A 26,494-nucleotide genomic window follows, 5' to 3' on the forward strand; every position below is an offset into this window, starting at 1 on the left:
GGGTCAAGACAGAAGTCTTGACTTTGACCCAGCAGCCTTTTGAGATCTGAGCACTGCCCTCCACCTTCTTATTTTGCACTCTTTCCCCACCATGACCTGGGGGAGGGGACTACTTTGAATTCCCTGACCTGCCCTGCTTGTCCCACCACAGGGCCCTTGGATATGATGCTCCCTTCCCTGCTCCTCTGGAGTATCTGCCCCACCCTGCTTCCCCACTTCCTTACTGTGTAGTCCTCAGCTTGGTCAGTAAAGTTCTCCTTGGCACTCTTCTCAGGTCAAGCCCTCACCTTTCATTCTCATGGCACCATCTCACAGCTGACATTTTACGATTACATTTCTATTCATTTGTCCAATGTTTGTCACCTGTGTTTAGACTCTAAGCTCCAGGAAGACAGAGATCATATCTGCATTTTACTCACCTCAGTATCCCCAGGGACTAACTCAGTGCTTGGCACTGTGTTGAGGTTTGAGAAATTTCTATTGAATAAGTGAACTGGCCAAAAGTGGCCTCTTGATGAAGTCCATCCAACTTCAAGTTGGGCTCCTCACAGCAGTCAGGGCCTGGACCACAGGACTATCCTGGAGGGGTGGGCAGGCACCTTTAGGACCCCCACTCTTTTCCCCTCTCCATTCCTTATGGAAGGTGGCCCTTCTAGACCTCCGTGTCCTTCTCTGGTCAGCTTCTGGCTGTACAATGCCTGGAATGGGACTTCAAATGAGTGGATGGGGAGCTTTTTAAGAACGATTTGCTCATGCACTTCTGCCAAGTGATGGGGCAGCTGAGAAGTGGTTCAGGATTTAGTGCCCTACTTAGCCTTTCACCTCTGAGGCCCTTGATCTCCATGTAATTAAGCTCATGCATTAAATAAGTTTTATGGGATAAGAAAGCCCCACATGGAATATGGACTTTTCACACCAGGAGGCCATTTGGGATCATTGTTAGCCTTGGCTGGAAAACCACTCATGGTGAGGATGAATGGGTGTTGAGAGTTTCAAGGGCATCAGCAAAAATCAAGAGCAGAGAGGAAGCTCAACTCTTCTTGTTTTTAATCAGGGTCAACCTAAGACAAAATGATAAAGCAGATGAACAACGTTGGTCTGAAAAAAGCAACTTACCCAGAGCCCCCTTTAGGCTCTTTCTGAGAAATTCTTTTTAGGCTTTTTTCTCTGAAGCAGGGAGAGGCCTGGAATTTTCGCAGAGGTTATTAGGAGCTAGCAAGTACCCTCCTCTCCCACCCTCAGCCACTATGTGGGGAGCTGGGCCTGTGAGGTCAACTTACAGCTCACCCCAGAGATCCTGGGCCAGCATCCACCTGGGCCTGAGGACAGCTGTTGAAGGGACACCAGGAAAGGGGAAAGTGAAGAAAAAGGAGCCCACCCATGTCTGTCTCTCCTACCTTCCCCCATTAAAGAGTAGAACCAGGAGTTCCCGTCGTGGCGCAGTGGTTAACGAATCTGGGAACCATGAGGTTGCGAGTTCAGTCCCTGCCCTTGCTCAGTGGGTTAACGATCCGGCGTTGCCTGTGAGCTGTGGTGTAGGTTGCAGACGCGGCTCGGATCCTGCATTGCTGTGGCTCTGGCATAGGTTGGGGGCTACAGCTCCCATTGGACCCCTGGCCTGGGAAGCTCCACATGCCACGGGAGCGGCCCAAAGAATAGCAAAAAGACAAAAAAAAAAAAAAAAAGAGTAGAACCAGAGTCTTCTCTGTTATGGCTTTTCCCTCAGCCTGGCCCAGGAATTGGCAAGCCTGGCTGTACCTCAGTGTTAGCTGAGGAGCTTGTTAATGAATCAGATTCCCAGGCCAAACGAGCTAACTGAAGGGCTGAAGGAGGGGCAGATGTGTCCACCCCCCTTTTTGCCCTGGAGGCTTCTGATGCCCCATTTGTCTTACAGACCACAAGTGCCTTCCCTGGTCTTGCTACCTTGAGGCCTTAGGAGATGTCTGTTGAATTGAAATAAAATCTTTAGTCGACTAGATAGGATCCTGCTTTGTAGGAGGGAAGTATTTGGGGCCCAACCCCCACCATCCAAGCGTGCTTCCAAGGAGTTCTGTCGTGGCTAAGCAGGTTAAGAACCTGACTAGTATCCATGAGGACTGGGGTTTGAACCCTGGCCTTGCTCAGTGGGTTAAGGATCCAGCATTGCTGTGAGCTATGGTATAGGTCACAGATGTGGCTCAGATCCAATGTTGCTGTGGCTGTGGCAATACCATTATTGCAGCTCAGGTGCCGCAGGTGCAGCCTGAAGAAGAAAAAATGTTTTAAAAGAGTGCTTCTCAGTCAGGGTACTTGCCCTCATTTTTTCTGGCTCCCCTCTCACCAGGAGCACACAGTGTGGCAGGGAAGGCCTGTTGCCCACTGATGCACCTGCTGGTGCCCAATATGTAGGTGGAAGTGCAGCCTCTAATTTGGCTGCCCCGTTCCAATCCTAGATATTGGATTGACCATGAGCATACACCTAAGATTTCTATGACTCGAATTTCCCCACTTGTAAAGTGAGGATGATGATCATACTAGCTGCTCATAGGGGTGTTGAGAAGCTGAAAGAATACATATAAAACCCTGCATGTGGCTAATGCTTGTAATGGCTTTTGTCTTCTAGCTCAGGAAACCTAATATAGCAATGGCTGCAAGTTTTCAGGGGAAGCACAGGGCCAGAGGTGAAAGTTCAACATTTCAGAACATGCTGGCCAGATTTATTCAGCTGTTTTAATTTATGTTTCACGAATTTCAGGCTCTGTTCTCAGCTTTGCTTTGGAGATAGAAGCGTAAATGTTTAGTGCCAAAATGGGTTCTGAGATCAATCCTTTATTTCAGAGATAAGGAAACTGAGGCCACTTGATGTGAAATGGCTTGGCCAGAGCCACACAAGGAATCAGAAGGCAGAGCTAGGACTGGAACCCAGACTTCTTGTTTCCTGGACAACTGCTGTATTCTTGGACTCTGAAATTAGAATGTGTGTGAAGTCCCTTTACCAGCTTGTCTCTGCAATTTAGAATATACATGAAATCCCTTTAATTGAAAATGCTAGGAAGACATGTAGCTCTCATGTTCTTTTTCTTTTCTCATGGTCAAAAAACATCACAGTTCAGAATTCCCCCCCCACCCCCCTTTTCCTTGACTCAGAATCTAGAAAACAGCTTGGCGAAGATTCAGGGTCTTTCTCCCAGCCTCTAAGCCTCAGGCTGGAGGTTTGTGTGGTAGACATTCTCCCCCTAGTGGACAGAGTGAAGATGACAGGAAGGGAGTGAAGAGCATTTCTGCTTCCACAAGGCTTGATGCCCAGAGGGTCTGATGGAGCTGCACAATGGGCCCTCCCTTGCATCTGACCCCTGATGCCAGCACCCTCAGATCCCGTTTTTACTTAAAATTTTTATTTATTTATTTTTTGCTTTTTATGGCGGCATCTGCGGCATATGGAAGTTCCCAGGCCAGGGGTCAAATCGGAGTCGCAGCTGCCAGCCTATGCCACAGCCAGAGCAACACCAGATCCAAGCCACATCTGCGACCTATACCACAGCTTGTGGCAAAGTCAGATAGTTAAACCACTGAGCGAGGGTAGGGATTGAAACCACATCCTTTCAGAGATTATGTCGTGTCCTTAACCTGCTGAGCCACAATGGGAACTCCAAAATGTTGCTATTTTGTTCATCAAAACATTTTTGCATTAGTTTTGATTAAAATGTTGCATGAAAATGTTATTTATATTGATTACCTTTAAAGGTTGTGTTGAAGGTGAGTGCCTCATTTTACCTCCCCTGCCAAGGAGGCACTAGAAAACCCCACAGGTACCTGATGTGCTGACTCCCTCACATGTCAGAGGAGCTGGAGGCCCAGTGAGGGCTGGGCAGGGCCAGCCTTAGGGCTGTGAGGGTCTGGTGTTCTAGCACCTTACTGATCAGAGCTGAAGAGTTCCCGGGTTTTCTCTAGAATCAGATGGTGACCAAGACTCTCTCCTTGTCCAAACTCCAGGCAAGTTCTTCCAAGTCCTCTTCTTCTGGAGGCCTGACAACCTTGGCCTATAAAGACTTATACAAACACCAACAGGATTCTAACAGCTCAAGGCCACACCCTTGAATGACCCATGCTCCCTTACTGTGGCCGCCTGGAAACACTCCGGGCAGCCAACAGAATCTCCTGTTTGTTCCAGCCAACATTTGATGACAGGGCCCCTGGTTTCTGTGGGAGAGCAGGAGTCCCATTTCTATAGAGGCCAGTTAGCAAACCCAGGCAGACTTCACATGGGCCGGTCACACATTTCCTTTTTGAGGTTTCTCACTTGAGTCTACAGCAGCCCTGTTCAGCCCCACCCCTATTTCCTCATTCTCCCTTTAAAACACCCAGTCATTGCTGCAGGAATCAAAGTGAATCCAATTCACAATGGATTCTTCCCTACCGCAGTAATAGATGACTGGTTAAAATCAGTCTTACCAGGAGTTCCTGTTGTGGCTCAGCAGTTAACCCACCTGACTAGTATCCTCGAGGACGCAGGTTCAGTCCCTGGCCTCACTCAGTGGGTTAAGGATTCGGTGTTGCCGTGAGCTGTGGTGTGGGTCGAAGACACAGCTCGGATCCTGTGTTGCTGTGGCTGTGGTGTAGGTCAGCGGCTACAGCTCCAATTCCACCCGTAGCCTGGGAACCTCCATAAGCCCTAAAAAGCCAAAAAAAAAAAAAAAAAAGTCTTACCAGTTTAACTAGTGTCCAGCTTTGCTTCTCTTTGATAATAGCTGCCTTTTAAAGTATGTCCCTTATGAGAAAAGACCCTGGATCCAAGGGCAATTTTATTGTGCAAAAATGCAGTGAGTTCTGGGTTTTCCTCAGAGCCTAAAGCATGAAGGCCTAAAGAAAGGCCTTGTTTGTTGGGACCCACAGTAAGCAGTCAGACTAGGAGGGGCTGGTGCTGCAGTGTGTCTGGAAGGCCCCAGCTTTTCACCCCTTCCTCCATGGGGCCTTCGTCCTCTGCCTGAGGACTCCAAGTCCTCAAGGCCTCTGGGAGGCAGCCACTCTCCGAAGTGTTAGGGATGAATCAGCCCTCATCCTTGCCATCACCTGGCTACCGGAGACCCCCTCAACTGTGTCAACTGCTTCTGCACACTTGCCACAAACCCAGCACTTCCAGCAGCCCTAGGCCACATCCAAGCAAGATAAGGCCCCAGCCCTTGGTCCTGCAAGGTCTCTGCCTCCACCCGTCCCCCCACCGAAAAAATGCACCAGCCATCCCCCAGTTATCCCCTCCCTGCTCCTGGTGATTCCCTGACAAGCTGCCAAGAAGACAGGTTTTAGGTCAGGCCCAGAAGTGGCAACCACAGAGCTTCAGGGTTCTACCCATCTTTCTCAGGATGGGTTTATTACCCAGGCTTTCCAGGGTTGTATCAACTGCCTTCAAATGCCTGTATCGCTGGGAGAAGGAAGAGGAAGTGGCTAAAGGTACTCTTAAAGAAAAAAGTAAAAATAAGGAAAAGAATAGACAACAATGCCCTTGAGCTCAGCTCCTGGCCCTTTCCTACAGGGGTGCTGGGCAGGACCCCATTGACACACTAATCTGCCCAAGCCTCAACCCCCTCCCTGGGTTTCTCAGACCCATCCCAACACCATTCTTTTTGAGGCCCAAAGAGAATGGGATTATAAGTAAACCCTATTCTGTTTATGGAGGGGCCAACCTTCCAGGGCCAACCCAGAGGGCTATCCCCACCCCCCCCTACATTTCCAGCTAGAAGTCAGTCAGCTCAATCTGCAGGGGGTCTGCAGCTGCATCAGAAAGTTCTCTCCAACAATCGACCTGCATCAGAAAGTTCTCTCCAACAATCGACCTGGGAGGGGAGAGGGGCTTCTCAGCACCAGGCACTCAGATCTCCTCCCACTGGAAATCTTGGTGGCAGAGGTGAGATTCATTCATATGCTTCTCCCTCCAGCCCAGTGGTTCTCGGGTGTGCTAGGAAACGCTGTGTATCTCACTGATTGAGAAGTGGGCCTGCAGGTGATTTGTATCTAATAATGAAGTGCTTAAGTGTGATGCTGATTTGACTCAGGCAGGGAGCTGATTCAAGTTTATACCTATGTGAATGTCATGCTTATTCTTGCTTTCTTTTTTTTTTTTTTGTCTTTTTGCTATTTCTTGGGCCGCTCCCGCGGCATATGGAGGTTCCCAGGCTAGGGGTCGAATCGGAGCTGTAGCCACTGGCCTACGCCAGAGCCACAGCAACGCAGGATCTGAGACGCGTCTGCAACCTACGCCACAGCTCACGGCAACGCCGGATCGTTAACCCACTGAGCAAGGGCAGGGACCGAACCCACAACCTCATGGTTCCTAGTCGGATTCGTTAACCACTGCGCCACGACAGGAACTCCCTATTCTTGCTTTCTTGAGCAGAATAACTCTTTGCTGTGGCCTGTGAGGTTCTGTATAACCTGGCAGCCTCCCACCTCATGCCCCCATCTCCTTTCTCACTTCACCCAACCCTTAGGCCTTCAGCTAGCTTCTCAGATATTGCAAGCTCTTTTCTGCATCAGGACTTTTGCACCTGCTGCTCCTTCGGCCAGAACACCCCTCCCCCACTTTTGCCTTGCTCGATCTCCTGCTATAGGGCTCAGCCTAAAAGTTACCATCTTTCCGGTATTGATTTGGAGGGGAGTTCAGAGAGTCTTGAGGAGTTGAGGGGTTGGAGATACTCTGTTCTTGATCTCCATGGAAGTGACGGGGGCAGGGGTACACATGTAAAAATTCATTGAGCTATCCATTTAAGATTTGTAAGCTTTACTGTATGTAAGTAAAACCTAAAAAGATAAAGTCTAAAAAGATTTTCACCCTCTTCTCTGTTTCCTGTTCTTCCTGTCACTCTTGACCATGACATGTGCATTTCCATCCTGGTACAATAATTACACTATCTGTTGATTTATCTATAAATTGTATCTCCTATTAGAGTGTAAGCCCTGTGAGGAGAGAGCCTCTGTCGTGTTCACGGAGGTACCTTCTGGAGTATAGCACAGTGCCTGTCACATAGTATATACTAAGAAAATTAGCAAATAGGAGCCCTGTGGTGCCTCAGTGGATTATGAACCTGACTAGTATCCATGAGGATGCAGGTTCAATCCCTGGCCTCAATCAGTGAGTTAAGGATCTGGTGTCGCTGTGAGCTGTTATGTGGCTCAGATCCCTGTTTTGGGGGAGGCCAGCAGCTGCAGCTCTGATTCAACCCCTAGACTGGAAACCTCCATATGCCTCAGGTATGGCCCTAAAAAGCCAAAAAAAAAAAAAAGAAGAAAATTCACAAATGGATAGATGGAAGGATGAATAAACAAGCTTGGATTTAATGATGGAGGACAAAAGGGGCAGAGGGGGTGGGCCTGAGGTTAGAAGCTCCCAACTTCCAGTCCCCAACAGACAGTTTAGGGCTCTTTCTCTGGAAGCGTAAGTCCAGGAGCTGGTGCCCTCCCCAAAGATCCAACACTGGCCTGTCTACACCTCATTGGGGTTGTCCTGGTCGGCGTAGATGAGGAAGCCTGTGAAGAGGCTGTCGGTCCAGTATGGGTCGTAGAAGAGCCCATTCTGCTCTGAGTAGAAGATCTGTAGCCAGACCTCATCACCCTGCTTGAGAGCCAGGATGGTGGAGCCCGAGGCCACGTCGTGGTTGCCCGTGTTGGCATCGAAGGTCCGGATGCGGTACTGGCCATTGTGCACCAGGCCGATGGCCAGGTGCTTGTTGGCCAGCGTGATGTCGTAGGTGAAGTAGTAGATCCCTGGCACGCCGCAGACGAACTTGCCACTGGATGCATTGTAATGCCCACCCTCGTTCATCAGGATCTTGTCAAACTTGATGGGCAGCCGTTCCCGAGGGTAGCTCTTGGTCACTGCCACGGAGAAGGCCGACTTGGCATGGCCACTGCCACAGCTGCAGGGGCCTGGGAGGCCTGGCTCCCCCTTCTTGCCCTTGGGCCCCTTCTTGCCTGGCGTGCCGTGCTTCCCTGGGGCACCACTGACCCCCTTGGGGCCACGAGGGCCGGCCCGCCCAATGGCCCCGGCTTTGCCCTTCGGTCCTGGCTTTCCCCGGTTACCCGTCCGGCCAGGTGGACCTGGAAGACAGAGCAGCTGGTGTTAGGGAGGGGACCTCAGAGAACTGGCCTCTCCATCCTTGGAGCACAAGCCCTTGGGTAAGAAAAGGAAGGCTGTAGGGTCGCACAGAAATGGGTGCAAGTCCTGATGGCGTTAACCAAGGGCACTTCTCCTGTCTTATCTGGAAAATTTGATTGGTGGCACTTACCCTCCTGAATCATGGTCATTAGGGCAAAAGTGACTCGTAACAATTCATGCCCTTCCCTTTTCCTGACTTCTAAGGAAGAGTCTTTGTCTGCCAGATCAATCTGTTGTCCCGGGCTATGTGAGTAATGGGTTGAGACAAATTGGAAGAACTTTCTTGACTTCAAAGGCTTGATTTTAGTGCAAGAGTTTTTAGGGCAGCATTGCTTACAATGGCAAAAACTAGGGACCACTAAATGCTCATCCAAAGGGAAATGATCAAAAATTATGATCCATCCATTATATGCAATTGTCTGTAGGAGTTTCAAAAAGGCACAATTTATGTGCACCATATGAAAACTTCTCTCAGATATACTGTTAAGAGGAAAAAGCAAGTGGTAGAAAACTTTTTTTTGTTAAACGGAAATCACAATTCTATTTCTATACATTTAAGAGCCTGGCATGTAGTAAATACTCGCTAAATACATTTGGCATATCCTGCAGCATGTTTCTGCAGTAATGCTTACCTGTAGAACGCCTATGAGCTGTTAATACCCATATTCTAATGATATGCATATATCTCAATACAACATTTTTGGCTGATGATTATATAGGAAGCATTTATACTTATGTCCCCCAAACTCAATACAACATTTTAAACAAAATGGTTGGGTCATGACTGGAGTCACATCCAATCACAATGGTGCAACTGGTACAACTGGTGGACTGGCAGAGCTGGGGGTAGATGTTTTGAAAAACATGGTAGATGTCAATCAAGGAGCCTGCTGCTGGAGGTTACTGGTGCTAAGTATTGTCCTAGCATCATTGCACACAAAGCAAGTGTTCGATAACCACCCTATGAAATGGGTGATCAGAAAATAATGTTGCAGATATTTTACATCCTAATAAGGCACCTTCCTTCTTATATGGGTATTTGTAGGCATTTTACTGTGTTTTAGAGCTTTGGCTTGATGTGTATCGCATTTAAATTTTTCTTATTTTTAAGTACGTGGGAAATAGATTCCCAAATAGCATTTTTTCCACTAAACATCTATTTTCAGGAACAGATTGCCTCAGCTAAGTGCCTGGCAATGCCTGATATTGTTATATACATATGTGAATATGTAGAAAGAGGCCAGGAAGAATATACATTTAACCAATCAATGGTGGTTACCTCTGGAGGACGAGGGGAGTATGAGGAAGGGTAGGAATTAAGGTGGAAGCTTGCTTTTTAAAAAAATTATTATTATTATTTTTTTGTTTTTTAGGGCCACACCTGTGACATATAGAGGCTCCCAGGCTAGGGGTCTAATTGGAGCTATAGCTGCCAGCCTGCACCACAGCCACAGCAACACAGGATCCGAGCCACAGCTACGACCTACACCACAGCTCACGGCAACGCCGAATCCTTAACCCACTGAGTGAGGTTGCAAATCCGCAACCTCATGGTTCCTAGTTGGATTCAGTTTCCGTTGCACCACGATGGGAACTCCTGCTTTATTTATATTGTATGGATATACTGCAATGAAAATGTACTTGTTTATTACTGATGTAATTAAAAATAAATCAAAGGAACGGGGAGGGGATTTCTTTAGTGGTGCAGCAGGTTAAAGATCTGGCGTTATCATTGTAGTGGGTCACTACATCCTTGACTCAGGAATTTCCATATGCCATGGGGCAGCACCCCCCCCCAAAGGGAATGGGGAACAAAATAAAACTAATAAAGATCAAAAAGCTGTTTCTTGGGATCTCCTGTTGTGGCACAGCAGAATGAATCCAACTAGTATCCATGAGGATGCCAGTTTGATCCTTGGCCTTGCTCAGTGGGTTAAGGATCTGGTGTTGCCATGAGCTGTGGCATAGGCTGCAGACATGGTTCAGATCTCACATTGCTGTGGCTGTGGTGTAGGCCGGCAGCTGCAGCTCCAATTTGACTCCTAGCCTGGGAACTTTCATGTGCTCTGTGTATGGCCCTTAAAAAAAAAAAAAGGCTAAAAAAACCCCATTATATATTGTTATATATAAATTATATACATAGTAAAAAAAAAAACCCTCTAAAAATGAATGATCACAATAGTATTTGGAGCAAATAATTTGATTTCCCCCCCTGCTGTGTTTTTTTAAAGCGATATTAATGTGGTTTATAATGAAGTGAATGAATACCAGTTTTTCCAATTTTACAAACCTCTTTTGTGTCAGATGCAGTCACCACAGGTGGGAACAGGAGGGACAGGCACTGGGCTCTTACCTTCCTCTCCGCTGTTCCCCCGGTCCCCGTCCTGGCCATCCTGGCCATCTCTGCCTGGAAAGCCCATTCTTCCCACCATTCCCGAGGGCCCTGGGGCTCCTGGGGGGCCAGGTGGGCCCTGAGGGCCAGGCAGGCTGCAGATGAGTTGAGGGGATCCCTTCTGGAAGTCCCTGCGAGCGAAGGCACCAAGGAGCGGGTCGGCTGCACAAGGAAGGGTGCAGGCCAAGAGCACCCAGGGGATCATGGTGGTCACCTGTAGGAGGCAAGAGACCTGTGAGCAGGCAAGTTTGGCCACTGAGCCAACTGGCAGTCAGTCAGAAAGGCATCCAGTAGTTCCCATTGTGGCTTGGCTGGTTGGTTACAAACCTGACTAGTATCCGTGAGGAAACAGATTCCATCCCTGGCCTCACTCAATGGGTTAAGCATCCAGCATTGCCATGAGCTTTGGTGTAGGTCTCAGACATGGCTCGGATCTGGTGTTACTGTGGCTGTATCTGGCAGCTACAGCTCTGATTGGACCCCTAACCCGGGAACTTCCATATGCCACAGGTGTGGCCCTAAAAAGAAAAAAAAAAAAAAGAAAGGCATCCAGAGGAGGAGTGGGCGTCCGGATTCGATCCCTGGCCCAGCACAGTGGGTGAGGGATCCAGTGTTGCCATAACTAGAGCTTAGGTCATGACTGTGGCTCCCATTTGATCTCTGGCCCAGGAGCTTCATATTCGGCGGGGTAGCCAGAAATGACCAAAAAAAAAAAATAAAAGGTGGGGGGGGGGGACTTGACCAGCCCAGGTTAGTTCTGGGTATCTAGCCATTTAGAGAGGACTCAAAGAAAGCTTCAGTGGGTGAGCTACAGAGGGTGTTACAATGGAAATTTTCACCGGGGCATGAGGCCACACGAGAGGTTGCGCACTAAACCACTAAGTTGAGGGGTCAGGCCAAAACAAAGAAGTGACAAAAGAACCATTTGAGAGCCCATTCCATGACTCTGGGCACCCTTGGATTTTAAAATGTGACCAGCGTCCCTGGGAGGGAAAGGGCATGGACATGCATCGTGAAAAAGGGGAAGAGGAAGAGAGAGCGCTCTGCTGTCCAGGAAGGGGGCTGACGGCCTTCCTGTCCTCCCTGGTCGATGGAAGGTACTGGACATTCTGCGGCCCCAGCCAGCCTGGGCCAGAAAGATCAGAACAGAAAGAGGGCAGCCCAGCAGCGATAACCATGCAGGGTGGATACCAGAAAACCAGACAACCAGAAGCTGAGGGTGAGGCCTGGACTTGCCTGTGAAAGGAAAGTGTGCAAAAGGCCAGGGATAGAGCAGCTTCACGACTGTTCTGGTTGGAGGACTCAACCTGGGAAAGCCTGAGGAGCCTGCAGAAGGCCCCCCACAGAAGAGACATCATCAGTGTCCACCCTGCCCCAGCAGTGAAACAAGTAAGGACCCTCCTGTCATCTGTCCCTTTACCTCTCCTTCCTTCAACCTGGAGAGAGGTGGCCTGGGAGAGGGAGCAGATGGTCCTGCCAGCCTCACACCTGTGCAGGGGAGAGGAGGAAGTCTCACCTTTGACTAAAGATGGATTCCTTGGGAGTGAATTACCAGGGGGCAGGGGTGGGGTAGAGCTCCCTCACTGCTAAATTATAAAGGGGCAGAGGGAGACAAAAATAAAGTTGCAGTTTGCTGTCTCCCTAGTGCCACGTGTGTTCAGGCAAGCCTGGCAAACGTAGGGGAAGTTTACATGCAGGATGTAACTTTTGGAACACGGTGTCCTAGACACACTGTAGGCCCCAGGAATCTTCATCTCCTTAACTGGTCTGCTTGATGAGAGCCTTGCAAAACTGGTCTTAGTGTTACTTGTGAGCTGGGACACAAGTAGGGCCCCAGGAGAGAAACTGAATTCTCAAAGCAGGTTTGAAATAGGAAAGTGGCAACCTGAAAATATTTTCCGAGAGGGAGGGAGGGAGGGAAGGAGGGAAGGAGGGAAGGAAGGAGGAAGTAGGGCAAGTCTCCCAGGCAGATGAGAGTCTGCAAGTCAGGCAGGGGAGAGAGACAGCTGGAGGAGAGAGAGCCAGGAGGGAGGGGAAGAGCTCCTCTTTTTTCTCACCTCTACTCCCACACTCCAGGGAGGAGGGTCTTCTCTCCAGCCCACGTCCTTCCCCTCCAGCCTCTTTGGACCACAGGGGATCCCGCTCAGTGGTGCTGGCCCACTCAGGGGCTCAGGGGCTGGGTGGAGGCCTAGGGCTCTGGAACAAGCCGAGAGGAAGGGATTTCTCAGGGCTGGAGCCTGGAGGTTCCTGCAGCCTGAGCCAGGAACTGTTTTGGAAATAAAGGCGGGGCGATTAGATTCTTGTTCCAAACCCAGAGGGATGGAGAGGGCAGCCTCCTTGCCTCCAGGACACCTCAAAACAAACAAACAAACAAACAAACAAAAAAACAGGAGTTCCCATTGTAGCCCAGAGGAAATGAATCCGACTAGTATCCACAAGGATGCAAGTTCGACCCTTGACCTTGCTTAATGGGTTAAGGATACTGCGTTGCTGTGAGCTGTGGTGTAGGTCACAGATCCCATGTCGCTGTGGTTGTGGTGTGGGCCATCAGCTGTAGCTCTTATTCGACCCCTAGCCTGGGAATTTCCACATGCCATGGGTACGGTGCCCTAAACCAAATAAACAATCTCCCCAAACCCCCAAAACCCCCAAAACACCAGGCTCCAAATAACCCCACTCCCAGCCTCCCCTGCTCTGGGCCCCTCAGCCTATTCTCCACACCACGGAGGTAAAAAAAACCTGGAGTCAAAAAGTGCTAGGAGAGGGTCCAAGGCCCCAAGGCATCCAGACAGGTTCATTCTTGCAGGATTTTAAAAATAAATTTAGAATGACAAACTTGAGGAGAGCCCCAGGGGGCCATCCAATCCAACCCCTTTGGATATAGACAGGGAAACTGAGGCAGAGGCAAACTGTCTTAACTGGACATCTATAAAGTTCCAGGAAGCATGCAAAGCTCTTTACTGGAATTATTTTATTTGAAGTTTACAATAAACCCTATGAAGACAGTAACCTTCTTGTGTTCAGAAGAAATAGAGGCTCTGAGAAGTGAAATGATTTTCTCAAAGTCATACAATTCGAATACTGGGAGAACATTTGAACCTGCATCTGAAGGGCTCTGAAGACTATTCATAATATATAATGTAGTTCATCTAGCTCCCTTCCCTGGTATCTACCCCCTGCACTGCCCCTGCCACCGCGTGCACTGCTTTATAGAAGAGGAAACTGAAGCTTGGAGAGGCTAATTTGCTCATATTTACACAACTAGTTCATGCAGAAGTTATATTTGAACTTGGGTTTGGCTGACCCTAATGCCCAAATGCTTTCCATTATGTCAGTGTTTCTCAGATTTTCTTTCTAAATATTCCAAATTATAGGAGAGATCTTGAAGCATATACCAAAGCCACACACAGCAATAGAGAAATTTCTTTGATATCTCTCATCTTTTATTATATCATTTTGCACACACACAGAATTCATGATTTTGAAAATGTGTAAGGGATGTCTTTTCTCCCTCAGGATACTTGAGGACCACATGTGGTTTAGCCAAGGTGATGGGGGCAGCCTTCCGGGACATGACAGGAGTGTTAAAGGGGTGTCCCCAAGGGCTGAACCAAAAAACCAGGGTGCACAATGCACCACTCCCCCCTCCCCCACATCATCAGCTCATTCCTTGCTTAGACCTGGAAAGAGCCTCCACCATGGTGCCTTGCGCCCTCCACGGGCACTCTTCATGCCCAAGCTGAAAGGATCATGTACAAACATAACTCAGCCACATTGCTTCCTGGATAGTCTTACTCCAGCGGCTGTTGGCTGCAAATATCAGAACCCCTGAGGTATCCCTAAAGGATATCCTGCCTCTTCCCTAACCTTTCCCACTCTTCCCACAACCCCCTCCCTGCTTCAGGCCACGCTCCATTCCTCTCCTCTGCCTGCAACCCAGCGGCCCACCCTCTTGGCATGTGACTCTTCATCCCTGGTGTTGCTGCTTAAATGTCACTTCCTCCAAGGCCTTCCTCTCAGACAGTTCTCCTTTTGGAGTCCAGATCCTTGTTCGGTCTTTCCAGCCTTTACGTTTCACCTGTATTCACTGCATTTGTCTGCTTGCCACCCTACTGGGCCCGCAGCCTCTCCCATTAAAATGGAAGCCCCACAGGAGCAGGGATGGGTTGTATCCCCAGGGCATTCAACTGCCTTGCACAGAGTAGGTGTTCAAGAAATATTTGTTTGATTAATGAGTGTGTGAGACCCAGACTCCACCCTGAGGAAAATCCACAGTGAAGAGAAAACAAGGCCATGGTCTAAATCCAAAAGGGCCCTGATACCCTTGGATTCAAAGAAGTTTTCACCTTGGCCCAGTTTTTCTAACTCAAACCAGATCCAGTTCTAATCTCTTCTTCCTTTTGATCTCCTAGAGCACATTGCCCCCCACTCCCACACTGGGGAGGGGGCTTGCAGAATATTTTACATAGAGCAGATACTCCATAAACATCTGTTCAACTGACAAAGAAAAAGTATTCCTCCTTCCTTACATTTAGAAAAACTATCTTAGTTCCTAAATTGTCCTTGCTTGTGTGAGCTGAATAGGGAAGACTGTATGATAGTCTTTCTGCTGAAGGGGAAAAAAATGTTAGTTGGTTCAACCGCCAAAATGGAGTCATGAGGTGCTGAACTTGGATGAAGTTCTTGAGTCTGGTTTTAATTTGCCCAGTCCCTGGGCTTCTCATCTCTCAGTTAAGTAGCTAATGATTCATAAAGACACATGTTCTAGGAAAACACTAGGAGTTAAAGTGCCCCAGCCTGATGTCCACTGTCAGGGCAGGAGCCTTCCTCCTCCTCCTCCTCCCTTCTGTCCTTGGCCCTCAGGACAGAAATCCCTAGTTCATTCCCCAGGACACTCTATTCATACTGTGAGAAGGGCCAGCAGTGGGAACATGGGTCTCTCACTGACTAGCTGAATGTGGTCTGCCAGCGGAAAAATCCAGGGACACCTGTCTGTGCCTTGAGCAAGCCTGCTGAGCCTGAGTTCCGTACAGTCTCCCACGGGGAATGTAAGATATAAATTATGCTCAAATAAATTTGACATGTTGGTTACCAGGTTGGGACACAGTCAGGTAGAGGTGGTGTTTAACTCAGTGATTTAAAGCTGTGGGAAACCCAGCCATTTAGTTTCCTCAGCTATCTGATGGAAAAACTGTATACCTACCTCATGGAATTTGTGGACTAATGAGAGAACGTATTCAAAACTTCTAGCCTAGGTGTGACATGGTCAAAGCTCAGCAGGTGAAGAGAACTCTGCCTTAAATGCCCCTCATCCTAACTCGGTCCCTCTGAAGGCTTCAGATAGCTGTCTGCTTCATGCTTCAAGTCTCAGGTCTAATATCTTCTTAAAAGAGGTCCACCTCCGCTTGTCTGCTCAGACCACTCCGCCCTTCCTTCCAAAGCACTTGGCCCAAGTTGTGATTCTATCTTTTTTTGTTTCTTGGCTCACTAACTTTCTGCTGCCTGTGTCTTCTCTCCGGAGCAGAAGGTCCTGGAACGCAGAAGCCCTACCTGTCTTGTTCTGTTATGTCACCACAGCCCAGCACAGTGCCCACGCAGCACATAAGAGCTCAACTCATAGCTGTTTAACAGCCTAGAATGAAATGGTCACTCCTCATAAAAGAGCAATAAGAACAAAAAAAGATAACAAAGCCACACACACTTGGCTATGAGGAAACCTCAAAGAGAACACTGGTTTTAGATTCAGAAGATGTCCCAGTCCTAGTTTTGTAACTCACTGGCCATGTGGCTATGGAAAAATCATATCCTCTTAGCTGGGCCTCCATTTCCTCACCTGTAAGATGGAGATCGTAATAACCCTCACGCCATCTGCCTTACAGGGTTCTTCTGAGAATCAGGATAACGAATGTTGAAAGCACAACATGATACAAAAGTTAGAGCCTTGTTTAAAATCGTAACTGACACCAACTGCAGCGGAACTAACAGCGTGCAGTCCTGACCTCCCACCAGGAGCCTGGAGTGTTTCAGCAGGAGGCTACTTCTGTGTGGGGGAGGACACATGACCCAGCCCCTCAATTCTCCCTGTGCTTGCAGTTAAAAGCAAAGGGCTGGCGGTGGGAATGGGTGGGGCTTGCTAGCAGACGAAGCTCACTGAAAATCTGCTTTGATGGGGAGTGAAAATTCCATGATGAAAAACAAGCCATGCCCTCCCTGAATTCTAGGAAGCAAATTGGAAACAGCTTCTCTGAAAAGCCGCGAGAGGCCGAAGGGAGGAGAGAGGGGTTGGCAGCCGCTCCTCCCATGGTACTCGCCCAACCAGCCCCCCTTTCCTGGGATCGGGAGACCGATGCCCCTTTGGAAACGCTCCAGACCTGAGTCTAAATACAGAGGATTAAAAGTCATGGGGCCTACTTGCCAAGAGGCCTCAGAAACTATGTTATCTGCTGTTTCCTTCTTCCCTCAACTCTGCTTCTGACTCAGTCTGGAAAGAGGTACCAGGCCAAACGGTGACCTAAACAGGATCTCGCGAAGTTTGTCTCGCGAGATTTGTCTCGCGGCACTCTGGGACGGCACGCCGGAAGTCAGCCTCGCTGCTCCTGAGGTACCGCCGCCAAGCTACGCCTCCTGGCAGACTCACCAGCACGCGTTGCGTGTGGTGGGGTGGACGGGGAGCCCACCCTCTGCGCTCTGGGCCGCTTCTTCTTGTACATCAGCCGCCCCGGCAGTGACGGCCAGAGTCAGGCTCCCGGCGGCTGAAGCCAAAGCCGTCAAGCTTCGAAGCTGCGCACTGCTGTCCGCCGCCGTGGACACCGAGGACCGCAGTGAGAAGCATGCAGCCCATGTGTGGAGTGTGAGGACCGATGAAAGAGGCTCCAGGGTGTTCAGAACCCTGAATCCAGCTTCTCCTGAGGGCTGGCCTCCAAGCGGCGGACCAGAGCGCTGCCCAAGGAGTAGGATGTGAGCCATCTGTGTCATTTTAAGTGGTCCCATTGCCACGTGAAAAAGGTAAAAAGCAGGTGAAATTAATTTTCATAATATGTCATCTCATATCTCAAATACTATTTCACCATGTAATCATTGTAAACACTGGAGGCATTTTACATTCTTTAATCAGCACTAAATCTTTGAGGCCCAGTGTGTATTTCACAATTGCAGCATGTCTTCATGCAGACTGGCCACATTTCAAGTGCTCAGCAGTCACTGGTGGCTACTGTATTAGCTTGAAGCAGAGCTGCTGGAGTTGAAATCCCACAAACTAGCTGTGAGACCTCCTACACGTTATTTATTCTCTCTCCCTCAGACCTCCTCCTCTCCAAAATGGGGACGATAATAATAGCACCTACCTTTAGAAGGCTGTTATGAGGATTTGATTTTCCTAGAGTAAGGTCCGGCATTTGGGAAGAGGTATAAAAGCATTAGCTATTATTTTTTTATTATTTGCCCTTCTGAAAAACAAACATGATGGTGGATTTGAAAGCAAAACATGATACAAAACTTAAGACCTTATTTAAAACTGTAATTGTCACTCATCAACAGCAGTTTAACCAACGAAAAATCACCCTGACCGCCCTTCTGGCATTTCAGGTGGAAGTATTATCCTAAGAAGTTATCCATTTTTCAGGTAAGCTAGTTCGAGTTGTGTAGTTGTGTTGTCCGTTGCTACCAAAGGAGTGTCCTAGGGAGGCTTGGCCTTCACTCCCAATCTGCTGTTACATCCTGAGGGAAGGGTGGGGGCATTGGCTAGGCCCCACACCCTTGAGCTACCTGGTATGTTCTTCATGCTCCATAGTACAAAGATTGATGAATCAATGGGAGAGTATCTCATCAAGTGACAGGAGGCCAAATGGGATATCACATATGCAGGTGCTTGGTACTGTGGCTTGGAGAGGATGCCCAATAAATCATGTGGCTTATTCTTACTGCCTTGGAGGCCAGACACTGGGGATCTAAAGATGAAAAGTTGTGGTTGCTGCTCTTGTAGGGTTATGCTGAGGGTCACACCTGGCATACCTATCCACCAGGAGAGAAAGCAAGCCTTGCTTCTCCTTTCTCTTTGATACAGCCTCTCTTGAGGAGCATTCTGGACCACGCAGAAAGCAGGGGGAGGATATTTGGGGACTAGATGATTCCTTAGAATGGTACAGAAGGGACCATGCTTGAAGATCTAGGAACTGAGGGAGAAGAACAAAGTCTGAACTCTGAAGGGTTGGGGAGAAAAAAGCTAAGTTTTCCTTGACTTTCCTGGAGTCACTCCTGGTCAGGTCATGATGGGCATTCAGGGTAACTCTATAAAGATCTGACACAAAGCTGGCCTTTGAGAGCACAGAGCTGGGCTGGTGGTTATAAGATGGTTAAGAGGGGTTCTTGTTATGGCTCACTGGATTATGAACCTGACTACTATTTCAGAGAACTCAGGTTTGGTCCCTGGTTTTGTTCAGTGGGTTGAGGATCCAGTGTTGCCATGAGCTGTGGTGTAGGTCACAGACTCGGCTCCATTCACAGTTTACTATGGCTTAGGCTGGTGGCTACAGCTCTGATTTGACCCCTTGCCTGAGAACTTCCATATGCTGCAAGTGCAGCCCTAAAAAGCAAACAAAACAAAACAAACAAACAAACAAAAAGGATGGTTAAAAGTCATGTTCTAGCTGTTTAACCTCTTCTGAAGTTACTAAACCTTGTAGTTTTCTTGTCCATGAAATGGGAAAAGCAATACTATATGGTCTTGTTTGAATCATTTGAATTTGAAGTAGCATGGCATACAGATATTTGTTTCATGTTATGTCTGAAAGTTTGTCAAATCTTGCAAGGCTATTCTAATAGGTAAATTGAAATTTTAATGGGTAAGCAGAAATACCTGCCATCCTTCAAGAGGTGAGTTTTGAATTACACCAGTTGGAACTATATGAGGTCTTTAGGAGTGTCTGAGTAATTTGATTGCTTATACTTCCATTATAGAGTAATTGTGAATATTAAATAAGATCATGCAGTAACCAGCACACAGTAATGATTCAATAATAGTGTAATTCTGATATAGTTATATGAAAACAAGGAGAGATATAACAGAAGCTTAACTGAGCAGACCTGGGTCTGCTGTTTCTTCATCTGTAAAATGGTGAGAACAGTGAGCTTGTTAAGGAGATGAACAGTTGTGAGCTTTGGGATAAATGATGTTGAAGGCAGTTGTACCAACTGAGGTGATTTTACAGCATGGCATGAATGCAAAGATTCAGGAATTCTGTGGGTGTTCCCTACTTACTTTAAACCAGAAATTTGTAAAATTAGAATTTAGTCATTCAGTGATCGGCTTTTTGTTAAGAATGCAATGTGCAGGGACCTCTGGTTGAGAGCTATGGATGATGGCCCTGCCACTGAGGAAGTTATAATATAGATAAGAGGTGACCAGCTGGCTTATCAATGGTCATATGCAAACCACAGACTGCACTGTGCTTTTATTTAGTTTTTTAAATTTGGAATTGTTGCCAGTGTAAAATTTGTGAAATACTATGTTAAAATTTGCAAATAAAATAACTAGTAATAAATCTAACCAAGGAGGTAAAAGACTTGTACTCAGAAACTATAAGACGCTGATGAAAGAAATTGAAGACAGTGCAATTGGATGGAATTATTATGTGGTCATGGATAGAATTATTAATATTGTTAAAATGACAATACTACCCCAGACAACCTATAGATTCATTGCAATCCCTATCAAAGCACCCAGGGCATTTTTCACAGAGCTAGAACAAGTAATCCTAAAATTTGTATGGAAACTTAAAAGACCCTAAATAGCCAAAATGATCTTGAAAAAGAAGTACAAAGCTGGAGATAGCACACTCCCTGATTTCACTTTATACTATATAAAGCTGCTTTATACTATATAAATATACTATATACTATATTTCACTTTATACTATATAAAGCAGTAATCAAAACAGAATAATATTGTGCAAAAACAGACACATAGATAATGGAACAGAGCAGAGAGCCCAGAAATAAACCCACGCTTGTATGGTCAGTTAATCTATGGCAGAGGAGACAAGGACATACAATGGAGCAAAGGCAGCCTCTTCAAAAGATGGTGTTGGGAAATGGGAGGGCTATATGCAAAAGAATCAAACTGGACCTCTTCCTCACACCATAAACAAAAACAAACTTAAAATGGATCGAAGACTTAAATGTAGGACTCGAAACCATAAAACTCCTAAATGAAAACATGGGCAGTCTACTTTCTGACATTGGTCTTAGCAGTATATATATTTTTAATATATCTCTTCAGGCAAGGGCAACACAAACAAAAATAAACAAATAGGACTACATCAAATGAAAAGTTTCTGCACAGCAAAGCAAAGTTTCAGCAAGAGGAAAAGGCCACCTACTAAATGGGAGAAGATATTGCAAATGATATATCTAACAGGTTAATATCTAAAATATACAAAGAATTCATATAACTTAACATCAAAAAAACAGGACATAAGTATATATTTTTCCAAAGATGGCCAACAGACACATGAAAAGATGCTCATCATCAGTAATCACCAGGGAAATGCAAATCAAAACCACAATGAGGAGTTCCTGTCATGGCTCAGTGGGTTAAGAACCCAGCTGGTATTCATGAGGATATGGACTTGGTCCCTGGCCTCACTTAGTGGGTTAAGGATCCGGCATTGCCATGAGCTGTGGTGTAGGTCATAGATGCAGCTCAGATCCTGTGTTGCTGTGGCTGTGGCATAGGCTGGTTGCCATAGCTCACATTCGACCCCTAGTCTGGGAATTTCCATGTGCTCCAGGTGTGGCCTTAAAAAGAAACAAAGAAAACTGCAATGAGATATCATGTCACACTTGTCAGAATGGCAATTATCAAAAAGACAATAAATAGCAAATGTTGGTGAGAATGTGGAGAAAAGGGAAACCTCATGCACTCTTGGTGGGAATGTAAATTGATAGAGCCACTATGAGAAACAGTAAGAAAATTCCTCAAAAAATTAAAAATATAACTCCCATATATGATCCAGAAATTGAACTTCTGGGTATGCATCTGGAAAAAGCAAAAACACTAATTCAAAAAGATACATGCACCCCTATGTACACTGCAGTAGTATTTACAATAGCCGAGATATGGAAGCAACTTAAGTGTTCATCTATAGATGAATGGATACAAAAGATATATATGATGGAATATTACTCAGCCATAAAAAAGAGGGAAATTGGGGTTCCCATCATGGCTCAGCAGTAACAAACCTGACTAGTATGGGGATGTGGGTTCGATCCCTGGCCCTGTTAAGTGGGTTAAATGATTTGGTGTTGCCATGGGCTGTGATGTAGGTCACAGATGCGGCTTGAATCTGATGTTGCTGTGGCTGTGGCATAGGCTGGTTGCCGTAGCTCACATTCAACCCCTAGTCTGGGAACTTCCATATACTGCAGGTGTGGCCCTAAAAAGCAAAAAATAAATAAAAAATAAATGGTTGAATGGAGGGTTGAAAGGGCACAGTTCATATTATGTATTTTAAACAAAATTTTCGGGTTTGTTACTGCTAAGCCACAATGGGAACTCCAAAAAGAGTGAAATCTTGACATTTGTGACAACATGGATGGATATAGAGGTTATTATGGTAAGTGAAATAAGTCAGGCAGAGAAGGACAAATACCATATGATTTCACTATATATAGAATTAAAAAAAAAAAAAACCCAAATGAACAATCATAGCAAAACATAAATAGATTCATAGATACAAAGAAGAAACAGATGGTTGCTAGAGGGAAGGTAGGGGAAAGATGGGTGAAATAGGTGAGGGAGACTAAGAATTACAAAATTACAGTTATACAATAAATAAGTGACAAGAATGCAAAGTACAGCATAGGGAATATAGTTAGTAATATTATAATAATTTTGCATGGAGATAGATGGTAACTAGACTTATTGTGATTATTTCAGTATATAAAAATATTGGGGGTTCCCATCGTGGCTCAGTGGTTAACGAATCCAACTAGAAACCATGAAGTTGTGTGTTTGATCCCTGGCCTCACTCAATGGGTTAAGGGTCCATCATTGCCGTGAGCTGAGGTGTAGGTCACAGATGCGGCTCCAATCCCAAGTTGCTGTGGCTCTGGTGTAGGCCGGTGACTACAGCTCTGATTCGACCCCTAGCCTGGGAACCTCCATATGCTTTGGGTGAGGCCCTAGAAAAGGCAAAAAGACCAAAAAAAAATCGTGTCACTATGTTATACATTTGAAACTAATGTAATATTGTAAGTCAATTATACATAATTTTAAAAAAAGTTCCAGCTTTTCTTGAGAATCTGGAGGATCTGGCAACATTCTGGCAGGGCACCAATTGGCTGCCTCTTGTACAAGGTGTTATAGGCTGAACTGTATTTCCCCAAAATTCATATATTGAAGTCCTAACTTCCAGAACCCCAGAGTGGAATTATATTTAGAGATAGGATCTTTGAAAAGGTAATTACTGTCAAGTAAAGTCATATGGATGGTTCCTAATCCAATATAAGTGGTATCTTTATAAGAAGAGAAGATTAGGACACAACCCCCAGACCAAAGAATGACCAAGTGAGGTCACAGTCAGAGGTGGCCGTCTACAAACCAAAGAGAGGGGCCTCAGAAGAAACTAAACCTGCCCTCACCTTAATCATGGACTCCTAGCTTCCAGAAAATAATATTTTGTTGATTAAACCACCCAATCTGTGGTACTCTGTTATGGCAACCCTAGCAAACTAATACATAAGACCTTTAGTCTTCAGTGTCCAGTCCTTACCACTCCCACATATCACACACAGTCCCTGATATGCATATGAGCATGAGTTTGCGTATGAGTTTGCAACCCCTGATCTGGAGGGAAAGGGTATTCTTTATGTGTGTGCTCCATATTTTTTATGTGTTTTTTATTTCAGAGCTCCGATGTTCATTTTCTCCTTTAATTATCCACACATTCTGCCCACTTCGCAAAAGAGAATACAGAGATCAGAAAAGTGAGGCCATTTTTCCCAGGTCGGAGCTAGGATGGTACCCAGGCATGCTGACTCTGGGCCTAGGGCTCATGTCCCTCTATCCCCCTCTAACACGCCCCTCTCCTTGGGCACAGTACATAAAGCCTTAACTAATAGGGTAGCTGTGTGTTTATGCGTATTATAGAAATAAGCCATTTACAGCAGTGTAGGAGTCTAAGGAAAGATTATTTCTTTGAAGAAAGATTCGGCATAGAATTCCCTTGAAGAGTAAACCTAGATTAGAACTTGCTTAACAGAAATCTGACTGATGCAGGGGTTCATCTCATGGAGGCAAAGCCAGGCTGGAAGACCTTTGACTTCCAAAGGAAGGAAAGGGGGAAGTTATGAGTGTATACAGGCACTCTGTTGCCCCATGATGAACACTGAGGAGTAGGAAGCACTAGAGACTGAGACTGTAGGAAAGAAGGTCTGCTCATCTCTGTCCACTCTGGAGGTGAGGATGAGAGAAGGAATAGCAAGATAGGGAAGAATGGAGGGGCCCTCAGAGAAAGAAGTCACTTCTTAGGGAATTTTCTGAATATCTGATGGAGGCTGAGTAGCTATGAACATGCCCCAGCCTTGTAAAAGAAATGTCAATTCATTTGTGTAATGACACATTGTACACAAGAACAAAGTATATGCAGATATGGAAAGATGGCCAAGATACACTGTTAAGTGAAAAAGCAAGTTGCAGCATGGAATGTAAAGTATGATTTTCTTTGAGTTAAAAAAAAGATAGACCCTCAAATACAGAAAGATAATGTATATGTGTGTGTGGGAAACTTCTGAAATGACACACATCTTTTTAAAGGGATTACCTCCCAGCATTGGGAAGGAATATGTATGGGCTTTTATTTTTCACTTTCCACCTTTTCCTACTGCCTGCATTTCTTACAATGAGCACTGTTAGTTTTATATCATTTGAAACAAAAGGTAACCCTAAGGCTTGAGGATTGGAAGACAGGCAATGTTATGTCCCTGTTTGGGGATGGGAAGAAGTCAGACATCTGGTAAGAAGGGAAGCCAGTGCTGCACGGGATATGCTAGAATGAAGGGCAGCAGTGAGGTTCTGAAAAGTGTGGAGGGTCTGCCAAGTGGCAATTTAAAGTGTGTGTAATGGATATGACTACCAGATAACAGAATGAATGGGAGGAGAGCTGTGCACAGGGGAGAACAGAAATGGAGAAGCCGAGAGGACTTTGAACAATGCTGAATGAGCCTCGGCCACGTTGACGTTGTTGTTGCTGTTGCTGCTGGTTTGGTGGGGTCTCTGAGACATGGCCAGTCTAAGGAGGGGACCCTTGACGGGTTCCATGCAGCAGAGTTTTGCAGTCAAAAGGCAGAGAAGGATTGCCCTGAGGCTGTGCAAAAGACTCAGGTATAAGGGGAGAGACCTAGGGTAGGAGGCTGCAGGGGCCGATGCAGCCATCAGTTGAGAGGTATGGTTCTGGAATGGGGCAGAGGCAGTGGAGATGGAGAAATAAGAGCAAAGTAAATAAGACAAGGCTTGGGGACAAGTAGTTTGAGGGAAGAGGGAGAGAGAGTGAATAGAGTTGTGAAGAATTGGGTGCCAATCCCAGCTTGCTGGGCTTTGCGATATATTTAATTAAATGTTATCAAGAGTAAATGAGATAATGCACTTGATAAGTAGCTATGACTGTAAGTTTAGGTATTGGACTCGGCTTACCAGGGTTCAAGTCTTTTTACCACCAGCTACTAACTGTGCAACCTGAGCAAGTTATTAATGTCCCTTAGCTCCTGGTGTCCCTTCTGCAGGTGGGGATAACCTTGTTATGGAAATGAAACACCTCATGTGGAGGGCTGGCAGGGCCTGGCATAAATTAGGTGCTCAACAGATGGTATAGTTATTACTATCAACACTGAGCAGAGACGGGCACATGGTAAGCGCTCAATAAATGCCGACTCAGGTTGTAACTCATAAGGCAGAGGACGAGGGCCAGGAATCCAGGGACCGCTCGGCCTGCAAAGATGGGACGTCGGCGAAACCCTCCCTCCCACCTCCTCCTACCCCCGCCCGGCACAGGGGCATAGCGTCTCTCTCTCTCCCCGCCCGCACTTTTGGCCCCTACCGGAAGGCTGGGCGGACAGCGCCACCGCGGATACTCACCCTCGCTGCCTCCACCGCCTTCAGCCAGCCACGTCCAGGGGCGTCTGGGGCCACGAAGCTTTTCAGCTTCCCAGCCTCCTGCAGCGGCAGCCCAGCCGGCGCCCGCCCCAGGCATACTTTTCACATCCCGTCATGGGCGGGAGCTCTTTCCGCCAGGTCACGTGGGCCGGCCCGGAGCACACTGCACTCTCTTGGGTATCGGTTTGGAAGAAACTTTAAGCTCCGGTGAGAACTTGAGTGCGTTGATGTATCGCCCTGTGCCTAGAACTTGTCAGTGCATTTGACAGATTTTCCGTACATGAGAGTGATTGTTACCCATGCCTTTGCAGGAGTGTGGGTGTGTTGCTTACACGTGAGCATTCATCTTTCACTGTGGATCTCTAGGTGCTCTGGGTATGAGGACTTATACCAGAGGACCTTTCCTTGTGCACTGCTGTGCATGTACTTTAGAGTGATTATGAATCGTGTTGAGTTGCTGTGTGCATGTGCATGCAGGTGCCCAGGCTTGCAGCTTGGTATGCAACTGAAGTATATTTAGTTTCAGTGTGTATATGATAATGGCTGTATATCAGTGTTGGGTGCATGTTTAAATGTGTGTATGAGTAGGTAATAAACACACATTGGTGTGTACAGATGTGCTGCTTTGTGGCCTCTGTACAGCGGCTCATTATATATGTTTATATGTATACATAACTTGGTGCAGATTTTCTCCAGATGTGAGTGTGCACCTACATAATAATGGACAGGCGACCCTTCGTCCCAGCCCTCATCTCCTTCTTCCTCCCCCAGAAGATGGGGCTTTTCGGGCCTCACTAACACTCTGGTCCAGCTTCAAGTCATTGGG

At 46.8% G+C, this 26,494-nt stretch overlaps 1 protein-coding gene across 3 annotated transcripts; it reads right to left on the reverse strand.

Annotated features, from left to right (window-relative positions):
• Nucleotides 1-7,276: 7,276 nt before the first annotated feature.
• Nucleotides 7,277-25,775, reverse strand: C1QTNF2 (C1q and TNF related 2). 3 transcript variants are annotated; one of them, XM_047781063.1, is made up of 4 exons: nucleotides 25,651-25,775; nucleotides 12,578-12,786; nucleotides 10,482-10,734; nucleotides 7,277-8,070 (listed from the first exon to the last, which is right to left on the reverse strand). In XM_047781063.1, the coding sequence occupies exons 1-4, from the start codon at nucleotides 25,763-25,765 to the stop codon at nucleotides 7,457-7,459; spliced, it is 1,191 nt and encodes a 396-aa protein (XP_047637019.1). In that variant the 5' UTR covers nucleotides 25,766-25,775; the 3' UTR covers nucleotides 7,277-7,456. The 3 variants fall into 3 exon arrangements, with proteins under 3 accessions (XP_047637019.1, XP_047637113.1, XP_047637195.1); XM_047781157.1 differs by having other exon boundaries at nucleotides 12,578-12,716; nucleotides 25,651-25,714; XM_047781239.1 differs by lacking the exon at nucleotides 12,578-12,786 and having other exon boundaries at nucleotides 25,651-25,768.
• Between the last annotated feature and the right edge of the window lie 719 nt (nucleotides 25,776-26,494).

Source organism: Phacochoerus africanus, chromosome 1 (genome assembly GCF_016906955.1).
Source record: "Phacochoerus africanus isolate WHEZ1 chromosome 1, ROS_Pafr_v1, whole genome shotgun sequence".
Taxonomy (NCBI): domain Eukaryota; kingdom Metazoa; phylum Chordata; class Mammalia; order Artiodactyla; family Suidae; genus Phacochoerus; species Phacochoerus africanus.

What these genes read in the sequence shown, in the direction of transcription:
- C1QTNF2 (XM_047781063.1), bottom strand. Translation starts at nt 25,765, where the DNA reads ATGCCTGGGGCGGGCGCCGGCTGGGCTGCCGCTGCAGGAGGCTGGGAA. An exon ending in AGGCGGTGGAGGCAGCGAGG is followed by an intron (nt 12,787 to 25,650) that starts GTGAGTATCCGC and finishes TTTCCAAAACAG; the next exon opens with TTCCTGGCTCAGGCTGCAGG. An exon ending in GGGGAACAGCGGAGAGGAAG is followed by an intron (nt 8,071 to 10,481) that starts GTAAGAGCCCAG and finishes TCTGTCTTCCAG; the next exon opens with GTCCACCTGGCCGGACGGGT.